The sequence below is a fragment of the Falco punctatus genome (genome assembly GCF_963210335.1).
Source record: "Falco punctatus genome assembly, chromosome: 10".
NCBI classification, from domain to species: domain Eukaryota; kingdom Metazoa; phylum Chordata; class Aves; order Falconiformes; family Falconidae; genus Falco; species Falco punctatus.
Window position 1 is genome coordinate 19,251,862 of NC_137590.1, and position 10,722 is coordinate 19,262,583.

A 10,722-nucleotide genomic window follows, 5' to 3' on the forward strand; every position below is an offset into this window, starting at 1 on the left:
CATGACCGCAGGGGTGGTACCGGCTGTGCAGAGCCGTGTCCTTGGCTGGCTGGAGGCACCCCTTGCCCGAGCCAAGGCAGTTTTCCCCACGCTGAAAGGGCAAGAGCAGCGTGGGGGGCAGCAGGCTCAGCGGGGCGATCTGCAGGTGCTGGGGCATGTGTCTCTTTTTCCAGATGCATTTTTAGGGCTCTTCTTTTGACTTGAAAGAACTTTTAGTTTTGCCTCTGGGTGCAGCCTAGTGCAAACAGGTTGGCAGCAGCATCGCCAAGCGCCCCAGTTAGGAGGCAGATCTTTTGCTGAATTTTTGAGGTTTTGCCCATGTACCTCCCTTTGGAAGAAACTCATCTCTGCGGATTGCCCCTCCCCAGGAGCAGTGCTTTTTGGCAGCTTCTGGGCCCAGCTTGTGTGGTGGTAGTAGATCAGAGGTGGGAGAGGAGACGGTGTAGTGACAGCAGCACTCTCCACCTTCCTGGGACCCCAGGGGTGCCCGCCTCTGGCAGCAGCCAGCGTTAGCAGTGGCGTGGATGGGAGCTGGAGACCCTTCTCGAGCCGCCCTGGCCTTTTCCTTGTGAGCCTCGTGTCCCCTGCAGCTGGCAGCCTGTGTCCCTGCAGAGCTGGGGACCTGGGGCCTGATTTTCCAGTTGTTGCTGCATCGTCCCACTCTGGCTGCTCCTTACCGGTGTCCTCACTCCCTGTGACTGCGAGCCCGGCTGTGTGAGTGACAGGGGGACTCATCCTCTGCTCCGTCACCTTCTCCTCAGCTGGCATGAGGGGACCCAGGCACCCTCTGCTGCTCCCGTGGGAGAGGCTCCTGCCGCAGGCGCTGGGGCTGGCAGGAAGCAGATGTTGGGTGAGGCTGATGGATGCAGGGTCTCGGGCTGCTCCTCCTCGAGCTTCAATTAGCGCTAACGATGCTGAATTCTGCTGGTAACTGGTAGGTTGAGCATCTGGGCTGCTGCTCCCAGCAAGGTGGAATTGCGCTGGGGGTAGCTACCCCGTCTGCCCATGCACCCTTCACGGACACAGCGGGGTCCACGGGGGAGTGAGTGGCCGCCCGCAGGGCTGCGGTTCTCTGTGCGTAGCATTCAGCTTAACAATTCCCCTCCTGCTCTCTATTTGTCTGTGCTGTAAATTGTCCAAAGCCAGGGGCTGCCCTGGCTGCAGCTGCCCCGGCTCCCTGCTGCCCTCTCCTCCTCCTCCTGGCATTGGGTGTTACCCCGGGCCTCTCCCCAGCTCTGTGTCCACTCTCCTGCCCTGTGCCAGCCTGGATCTCCCCTGGCGTGCGAGCCCCGTCCGTAAGCCACCCAGTTCAGATCCCACTGATCCCATCCTGCGCAGGTTTGCCTCAGCACAGGCTTTCCCCAAATTCTTCCCTCCCTGCAGCAGCAAGAGGTGGGCAGCATCCCAAAAGAAAGTTGGTGCCGAAAGCATCCTTGTGCTCCCGCGGACATCTCTGAACAGCTGGGCAGCCCTGGTTTCCTTGAGGAGGTCACCGGGAGGAAGCTCTTTGGGCATGTCCCTGCCCAGAGGTGCAGGACGGGGGGAAGCCGGCTGTGACCCTCGGCGAAGGGTCTGGAGCATGCGCTCGAGCAGGCGGTGTTTGTATGAGCTGGGGTGGTTGGGCTCTGCCCTTGCCTGCCCGGCGCCCCTTGCTTCCTCGGCCCCCTCACTAAACTGGGGGGTCCTGGGGTGCACACCAGCCTGTGGAGGCTGGCAGGCCTGGCTCCGTGCCGCTCCTGCACGCACCATCCTTCCCCACCCGAACTGGGGATGCTGGTGCTGACGCGATGCTGGCAGCCTCCCCTTTCTCGGCCAGTTTTGGGGTTTTTTTTCCTGTTGCAAACAAGCCTCCGTGGCCGGGTTAGAAGCGCTGCTGGCCGGGGCAGGGCCGGGTGTTGATCCCGTGCTGCTGGCCACGCTCCAGCCGTGTTTGCGCAGCCGCCTGCCCGAGCCGGGGGCTGGGGTTGCATCCCCCAAGGGCAGGGGTTTCCTTGCTCCCCTTGAGCTGCGGCTGCACTGGGGGTCCTGCACCCCTAGAACTGGTGTGCGCCCCGCACCCAGCACCCTGTAATTGTAATTTCTAAGCATGTAGGGGGAGGGTGGTGCTGGGGCTGGGCTGGGTGACCCCAACCCTTGGGCAGGAACGGACTTTTGGGGGAAATCCACACTGGCTGGGGAGCTGGAGGCTGCAGGTCTGTCCCCCTGCGGCGAGGCTGCGGGTATTGACCGTGCCTCTGCGCAAAGCGGCGGCCGGAGCCCTTTGCTCCCTGCTATAAATCATTTACCTGCCTGCGACCTTCGCTTCAGCCCCTCGCCCGGGCAGCGCTGAGGGGCTGGGCGGGGGGTTTGGCTGGGGGGTGACCCTGAGCCTCAGAGCGGGGTGACACCGCTGCGTGGGTGTCCCGCAGCATCCTGCACCCCTCTCCCGGCTGGGCGCACCCCACTGCCCCGGCTCCACTTTGGCCCCTTTATCTGCTGCGTGCTCCTCTTTGGTGGGTCCCTGTGCAGGGCTGGGAAGGCAGCCCAGTGCCGCCAGGAGGAGGAGGAGGGGTGGGGAGAGGCCATGCCGGAGCTTTGCCAGATGTGGGAAAGGAAAGAAGGGGGGACGCTTTCGCTGCTCCTTCCCACCGCCTTGGGGACCCCCTTCCCTGCCCTGTCGCCACCACGCTGATGGCCGGGATGGAGCCGCTCGCCCTGGCCAAGCAAGCCAGCCTTGGGGCGAGCATCCCCAGGCCCACGCGTCCCCCCACGCCGGGGTGGGTGGGTGGGTGGGTGGGTGGAGGGCTGGGTGCCGATGGCTTTCCCCCCTGCAGCGCTCCCCGCTCTCGCCTCCCCCCACCCCCCGCATTGTTCCCGGCCCGGCGGGCGGGAGGAGGAGCAGGGCCAAGGGCCAGCATGCGGTAGGCGCCCGTGCCGCCGAGGCAGGAGGAAGGCAGGCAGGAAGGCAGGCACTGGGAGCGTGCCGCCGGCCGCAGCCGCCTGTCATGTTGGTCGAGCTGTTCTTCCAGGCTGCCTGTGTGTCCCTGTTCTTCCCGGGCAGCCAGGGCAGGGTGTACCCCGGGAGGAAGAAGCCAGCCAGCTTTGCCGTGGAGAGGTAGCCGGGTCCCCCCTCTTTTCCTTCTCCCTCTCTCAGCTACACCTGGGGATGGCAGCGTGCCGTGCCCAGCTCTGGCCATCCATCCTCTCGGCTGCCTTCGGGGCTCTGGCCATGCCTCCAGTTCCAGCCAGAGGGGCTGGCACCCCATGCACCCCTCCCTCTGCCTGGGGGTGGCTGGGACCAGGGGAACGTGACCCTCGCAGGGGTCCTGCTCCCCGCATCCCTAACCTTCTCCCTGTATCCTGCTCCCTGTGTCCTGCTGGGGGACATTTCTCCCTGTCACCACGTGCTGGGGTGTTGGGGCTGGCCGGGGCACAGTCCCCTTCCTCTGTCCCACCTGGCACTGGGGTCCTACTGCACCCTGGTTCGCCCCCCAGTTCACTCCCCCACCCCTGCTCCATGCCATGCTTTGCTGCCTGGGACAGGGTGGCCATGGGCACGCAGTGACTGCTCCTGTGTGTCCTCTGGCCCCGCGTTCCCGGGGCAGAGGGCTCCCCGCTGGCTGGAGGAGCTCCCCCAGGACCTTTTCTCTCTGCCCTGGGGGCTCGGGGCAGGGTGGCCTCAGCCTCTGGTCTGTCCACCATCCTGCAGGCGCCGCGTGGGGCCCCACGTCTGCTTCTCGGGCTTCAGCAGCGGATGTTGTCCCGGGTGGATGCTGTCCCCGGGCAGCGGGCAGTGCACCCTGCGTGAGTATGGGCTGTGGGGGCACGGGGTCGGATGGGGGTCCCTGCCTTCCTGACTGCTGCCTGTCCCTGCTCCCCGCAGCGCTCTGCTCCTTCGGCTGTGGCAGCGGCTTGTGCATCGCCCCCAACCTCTGCTCATGTCCGGATGGAGAACAGGGCATCACCTGCCCAGGTACCTGTCTGCTCCCAGTCGTGCCAAAGCCCCGCATCCCTGCGTTCTCCTGGCAGGGCACATTGCTCCTTGTCACCTTTCCCTGCAGCATCCCCCAGTGCAGTCCCTGTGTCTGGCAGGGGTAGGGTTGCTCCCAGGGCAGTCCCTGCGGGATCTGGGGAGTGGGTGCCACAGTGCTGGGCTGGGGTGGCATTGGTGCCCTGTGGTCTCCCTGTCCCTGTTTCAGAGCCGACGGGGACATGTGGGGAGTACGGCTGTGACCTCTCCTGTAACCATGGCGGGTGCCAGGAGGTGGCCCGTGTCTGCCCCCTCGGCTTCTCCATGGTGGAGACGGCTAACGGCGTCCGCTGCACCGGTGAGCCGGGATGGGGAGGTCCCAGAGGGACAAGGGGTGCCGGTGGTGGCGGCGCCCCATCTCCAGCTCTGCCCTCTTGTTTCCAGACATCAATGAGTGCCTGAGCGCCGCTTGCGAGGGTCTCTGCGTCAACACCGAGGGTGGCTTCGTCTGCGAGTGTGGCCCTGGCATGCAGCTCTCCGCCGACCGCCACAGCTGCCAGGGTGCGTGGGGGCCAGGGGGCACGCGGGGGTCAGCCGGGGCTGCTGACCCTCAGCCTCTGCCCCCCAGATACGGACGAGTGCCTGGCCACACCGTGCCAGCACCGCTGCAAGAACAGCATCGGCAGCTACCGCTGCTCCTGCCGGCCTGGCTACCACCTCCACGGGAACCGGCACTCCTGCGTGGGTGAGCGCCACACCAGCCCCCTCTTCCTGTGCCGTGAAGCCCAGGGGACCGAGGTGGCCATTGAGCCCATTGGCACGGTGCTGTCACCTTGTCCTCATCCTTACAAGGGCCACGATGCAGGGGACAGCTCGGTGCTCCGAGCTCCCTCCTGAGCCATTTCCCAGGGTGCAGCACCTCCTGCCTGGGCACTGGCAAGTCCCCTTGTCCCCCAGATGTCAACGAATGCCGGTGGCCAGGAGAGCGCCGAGCCTGCCAGCACACCTGCCACAACACCCTGGGCAGCTATCTCTGCTCCTGCCGCCCTGGGTACCGGCTCAGTGGTGACAGGGTCTCCTGTGAAGGTATCCCTCTCCTCTGGACCAGGGCAGGGGAGCAGAGCAGGATGCTCCCAGCTCCCTGCTACCCTAAGTCATGTCTGTTGCTTTCTTCCTAGGCTATCCCAAATCCATCCTGGCCCCATCACCCATCCTGCAGTCCCTGCAGCATCCACCCACCCTCGTCCTGCTCCCTCCCGGCTCAGGGGGATCGCTCCTGGTCCCCAGGGGCTCCCCCTCGCCTCACCTCCCTGCCGCAGCTCCTGGGACCCAACTCCCTTCACCTTCTCCTGCCCCAGCATCCCTGGCCACCGAGGCATCCCCGCGTGCCATGGGAGCCCCCGGTACCTCCTCCCCATCAGCCCCTCGCTGTTGGTACCGTGGGGCCACCTGGGAGCTTGGCGCTCGCTGGACAGAGCCGGGGTGTCGGAGCTGTGCCTGCCAGGTAAGCCCCCCCTCCTCCCCACCCCTCTCCCCACCACACCAGCTGCTGGGCTGAGCTGGCATGTCCCTTGCAGGGGGGACAAGTGCTCTGTGAGGCTGTGAGCTGCCCTGTGACCTGCTCCCACCCGCTGCCCGCTCCAGCGGGGGGCTGCTGCCCCAGCTGCACAGGTGAGCCCTGGCCCCTCCAGCCCACTGCCTGGGGCGGCCCCCCCTGACCCGCCTGCCTTGCAGGCTGCCTGCACGAGGGGGTGGCCCGGGCCGAGGGCGACGTCTTCTCCCCATCCGATGGGAACTGCACTGTCTGCGTCTGCCTGGTAAGCCCTGGACGGCTGGGATGGGGATGGGAGCATCCCCCTGCATCCCCCCTCAGCCGTGTGCCTCCAGGGCAATGGAGAGGGATGCACTGTGGCAGGTGATGTCCTGGCGCTGTCCCCCCATGGCGGGGAAGGGGCACGTTGCCCCTTGGCTGCCCCGTGACAGCCTCACGCTCTCCTCTGCAGGCTGGCAACATCTCCTGTATCTCCCCCGAGTGCCCCCCGGGCTCCTGCCCCAGCACCTCACCAGCCGACTGCTGTTCCTGCCAGCCCGGTGGGTCCCCCCAGGACCCCCAACCCTTGAGGCGCGTGGGGCAGGGGGAGCCCAGGGCTCTCCTGGGGATGGAGGTTTGGGGTGGGGGTTCAGCAGAAGCCATGCTTCACTCCCTGACCCCAGTCCTGGCCCTGCTGCCTCTCTCCTCCCCAGCAAAGTGCAGTTTTCGGGGCCGCACGTATGCTCATGGTGCCCGGTTCAGCCTGGATGGGGATGACTGCACCACCTGCGTCTGCCGGGTGGGTCCCGGCGGGGCTGGGGGGACCCTGGGGCTGGAGGTCCCCGAGGATTCCCCACACCATCCTGCTGGGGGGATCCAGCCTTTGCTCGGGGCTGAGGCGGGATGGGTAAGCACAGGGCTGGGCCCAGCTGGATGACTTGTCCCCATGTCCCCAGGGTGGCGAGGTGGAGTGCTCCTTTGCCCCCTGCCCCGTGCTGGACTGCCCACAGCACCAGCGGCACCTGGGCCCTGGGCAGTGCTGCTTCACCTGCCGGGACCCCCCGGCCCCCGCCGGTGAGCCCTCGCTGAGGGGCACCTGGGGACAGGCAGGGTGGGATTGCGGTGGGACAGCTGGGGACAGGGGAGATGGGATGTGGGGAACACTTGTTGATGGGGAGGGTGGGATGTGGGGGATGACTGGGGACAGGAGGAGTGGGGTGGGGGGGACAGCGAGGACAGGATGTAGGGGACATGTGGGGAGGGTGGGATGTGGGGGGCACTTGGTGACAGGGAGGGTGGGAGGTTGGGAATGTCTGTGCACAGGGAGGGTGGGATGTGGGGGACAGCCAGGGACAGGGAGGGCAGAAGAAAGTGGGGGAGGTGGATGTGGGGGTGCACAGGGTCTGGCAGGGCACGGGGGGCTACACAGCCACGGGGTTTGGAGGTGGGGAGTGGGCAGAGGATGGGCACGGCACAAGTGTCCAGCAGCGCACACACACCAGGAGGCAGATGGGCTGGGGGTGCCCACGTCCCCCGCCATGTACTCCCCCAGGTTGCTTCGTGGATGACAACGGGGTGGAATTTCCCATCGGACAGATCTGGTCTCCGGGCGATCCCTGTGAGTTATGCATCTGCCAGGTGAATGAGAACCTGCTCTGCTTCACTCCTCCTACCTGCCCCTGCCCCGGCGCACGGCTCCTGTTCCCCTCCTTCCCTTGGGATGCCAGGCTGCTCGCGGCCGTGGTCCCCAGCAGCTCCCCGGCTTCGTGGGCTTTAAACCCTGCGGTGCTGGGCAGCCCACGGTCTCTGGCAAGTGCTTCTCCCCTGCAGGCAGACGGCTCGGTCAGCTGCAAGCGGACGGACTGCGTGGAGACCTGTCCCTACCCCATCCGCATCCCTGGGCAGTGCTGCCCCGACTGCTCGGCGGGTGAGGGGGGCCGTGGGTGCTTGTTGGAGGGGTGCTGGCTCCACTGCGGCCCCTCTGTGTCCCCTGCCCACAGCCTGAGGCAGGACCAGACCCAGCAAGGCTGGGCTTAAGCAGAGAGGTCTCCCGGGGGTCCCAGAGCCACCTGGGCACCACAAGTGCCCCTCTCCTCTCTGCAGGCTGTACCTACATGGGAAGGATCTTCTACAACAATGAGACCTTCCCCTCCGTCCTGGATCCCTGTCTCAGCTGTATTTGCCTGGTGAGGGCTGTGCCGGGGACCGCGAGACGTTTTTGGCTCCTGCCCCGTGGGCTGAGCCCCAGTTTTTTCCTCCGTTGCAGGAAAAAGCTCCCGGGCATTTCGGGGCTGCCCCTTTTCCCCCAGCCCAGCCCAGCCCAGCCCAGTCCAGCGGGCGCTAACACCCAGCCCTCGTGCATCTCTCCCGTCTCTCGCAGCTGGGCTCGGTGGCCTGCTCGCCCATGGACTGTGCCATCTTCTGCACCTACCCCTTCCACCCCGAGGGCGAGTGCTGCCCCGTCTGTAATGGTAGGAGCCTGGAACAGGGTGGGGCGGGGAGCAGGGGTCCCCATCCCCCCGCCTGGTGAGCCCCCCACCATGCGCTGAGCACTGCCTCACTCCCCCCAGACTGCAACTACCAGGGTAGAAAGGTGGTGAACGGCCAGACCTTCACCCCCGAGGGACAGCCCTGCACCCGCTGTACCTGCCAGGTGAGCGGGGTGTCTGTGGGGTGCCCGTGCACACAGGGTGCCTGTGTCCATGGGGTGCCCGTGTCCATGGGGTGCCCACAGGGTGTCGATGGGGTGCCCATGGCTGTGGGGTGCCTGTGTCCACATGGTGCCCCTGCCCATGGGGTGTCCCACGTCCATGGGGTGCCCCACAGGGTGCCCACAGGGTGTCCATGTGATGCCCATGCCCACAGGGTGCCCATGGGGTGCCCGTGCCCATGCCGTGGGGTGCCCATGCTGGTAGCAGAGGGGAGGGTGGGGATGGCTGACCCCCACCTTCACCCCTCGCTGCCAGCTCGGGGAGGTGAGCTGTGAGAAGAGGCTGTGTCCCCACTCCTGCGCAGAGCCCGCCGCGCTGCCCGCCGCCTGCTGCCCGCCTTGCCAAGGTAATGGGGATGCCTGGGCTCCGAGATTCCGGTGGCAGGATCTGGCTTGGGACCCCCCAGTCCTGTGGGACGTGGCCGTGCTGCGGCACCCCAGGGTGGTTGGGTGCCCCCCGCACAGGCTGGAGGGCCCCGGAGGGAGAGGCAGGTGCTAACCACAGGTATCTCTCTGTTAGCCACAGATGCTCGGCTCCCACTGCAGAGCAGCGACCCGTCCCCATCCCTGTCCCCAACCCACCAGGACTCGCCCGCTGGCACCTCACATCAACCCAGCCCCCCTGCATCAACCCAGCCCCACCGCCACCGCCTGGCCCAGCTCCTGCTCCGCAACACAGCCCCTTACGGCCCCTCTCTGGGGAGCACGGGGGCTGGCGAGCCCCCTCCAAGCACACCGAGCCCCTCTGGGAACCCATCGGCAGTCACTCTGCCGCCCAACACCCCCTCTGAGACTGCAGCCCCCCCAGCTCCCACAGGCAGCCCCAGCTTGAGCTCCGAAGCTCGGGGACTCCCTGGGGACACAGACCCCTCTGCCGCACCACCAGCCAGTGGGGACAGCCCCGGTGGCCATGTGGCTCCTTAGGGCCCAGGTGCCATGTGTGCCCGGCATGGTATGAGCAGGAGGAGGATGAAGAGAAGGAGTAGGATAGAGGAGGAGGGGGTCTGCAGGACCAGCAGGCCTGGCCCACCAGGCCCCCGGGATGGTGGGTGGCTGGGGAGGGGGCGCCAAGCAGACAGGGTGGGCAACAGCATCCCTGCTCCCATGGGTGCATCCCCACTCCCACGGGTGCTGCCTCTCTCGGGCAGAGGCTGCACAATCCCCATCTGCCCCAGGATGGGGGGGTTCCCAAGCCCCTCACCACCCCACTAAGGTAGGACTATGGGGCACAACCAGTTGCTCCCCCCCGTCCCCCACCTCCCTGGCTCTCTGGCTGCAGGATGTGGGGCTGGGAGATGCTCCTGGCCGGGCTGGGGTGCCCCGAGCCAGCCCCCAGCTGCACCACCCTGGGGTGGGTGCTACTCCTGGCATGGGGAGGGGGCGAGCTGCCCTCCCTGCCACCAATAAAGTCACCCTGGTATTTATGCCCTGTCTCAATACTCCTGTTTGCACCCACCCACACACTGAACCCAGCCACGGGGCTTTCCCTAGGGGGGGCTTTGGGGTGAGTAGCCCCCCAGGATGACAAGGGCAATGCCAGAGGTGTTCAGCCCCCCTGAGCAGGGTTTGGGTACGGGAGGGACATGTCCTGCCCCAGTGACAGGAGCATGGCTGGGGTGAGGGGTTTGCTGAGACTTTCCAGGGGCTTGACCCGAGCAAAGTGCTTGGTCCTGGGGAATGTTTCCGAGGTGCTGAGGCTGGTGCTGCCCCTGCAAAAGGGCTCTGTGCGGGGAGATGCTGAAAAGAGAGGTCTGTGGCTCCCAGGGGTATCACACAGGTTTAGCCAGGTGGTGTCCTGCAAGGAGAGATGGTGCTTAGCGGCACAAAGCACTCCCAGCACCAGGATGGGACCTGGCACCGCAGCAGGCACTGTCCCCCGGCCCCAAAAGCGGGTATCAGATGCTGGGAGGGGTAGAGCCGCAGCTGTGCTCCCCCCCTAGTCCCTTGTGGTCCCCCCCACCTTCCCCATCCCGCTCAGCCACCACCAGCCCCAGCAGCCACAGCCACCTCATGGCATGCCCCTGGTGTGGTGGGGAGGGAAGGCAGTGCCCCTGGGCGCCCGCCTTTCCGTGGGGCCGCATGGAGCCGTGCCCCAGCCACGATGAGGAGCGCTGGGCACCCCAGTAAAGCCTGCCCAGGTGTCTGGTTGGTGGCATGGCTCTGCCCTGGGCAGCTGTGGCTCTTAGTGGCCATGGCCACCTCCAGCCCCAGATCTGCCCAGGCATCGGGGGTGTCTGCGCAGCCATGAGGCCCAGGGCATCACCAGGGTGCAGGCAGGGGGTGGCTCTGCCTGTGGGGTGAGGCTGGCACCCCACCTGCCCACCCACCCACCGGTGTGCGTGCCCAAAGACGCGGTGGCAGCACCGGGGTAGCCCAGCCAGCCCTCCCCAGAGAGACACGGCACAGCGGGGCTTTTCTACGGTTTTATTGGACTCAGTGGTCACGGCAAAAGGGGATGCGAGCGCGGGGCAAAGGTCAGCCCTGCCAGCCACCAAGCTGGGGACGCTAGGGCAGCCTGTCCCTGTCCCCAAG

At 66.5% G+C, this 10,722-nt stretch overlaps 1 protein-coding gene across 1 annotated transcript; it reads left to right on the plus strand.

Annotated features, from left to right (window-relative positions):
- The first annotated feature begins 61 nt into the window (after positions 1–61).
- On the plus strand, positions 62–9,129 carry VWCE (von Willebrand factor C and EGF domains). The gene is made up of 20 exons (XM_080403836.1): positions 62–3,094; positions 3,689–3,783; positions 3,863–3,952; positions 4,179–4,307; positions 4,394–4,510; positions 4,578–4,694; positions 4,859–5,035; positions 5,128–5,453; positions 5,527–5,620; positions 5,684–5,766; positions 5,953–6,040; positions 6,194–6,279; positions 6,437–6,554; positions 7,033–7,118; positions 7,311–7,407; positions 7,584–7,666; positions 7,861–7,951; positions 8,051–8,133; positions 8,447–8,537; positions 8,711–9,129. The coding sequence occupies exons 1-20, from the start codon at positions 2,985–2,987 to the stop codon at positions 9,112–9,114; spliced, it is 2,565 nt and encodes an 854-aa protein (XP_080259962.1). The 5' UTR covers positions 62–2,984; the 3' UTR covers positions 9,115–9,129.
- The last annotated feature ends 1,593 nt before the right edge of the window (positions 9,130–10,722 follow it).

Coding starts and splice junctions, on each gene's coding strand:
- VWCE (XM_080403836.1), top strand. CDS start 2,985: ATGTTGGTCGAGCTGTTCTTCCAGGCTGCCTGTGTGTCCCTGTTCTTC. Junction 3,095..3,688: donor GCCAGCTTTGCCGTGGAGAG/GTAGCCGGGTCC, acceptor ACCATCCTGCAG/GCGCCGCGTGGGGCCCCACG. Junction 5,621..5,683: donor CTGCTGCCCCAGCTGCACAG/GTGAGCCCTGGC, acceptor CCTGCCTTGCAG/GCTGCCTGCACGAGGGGGTG.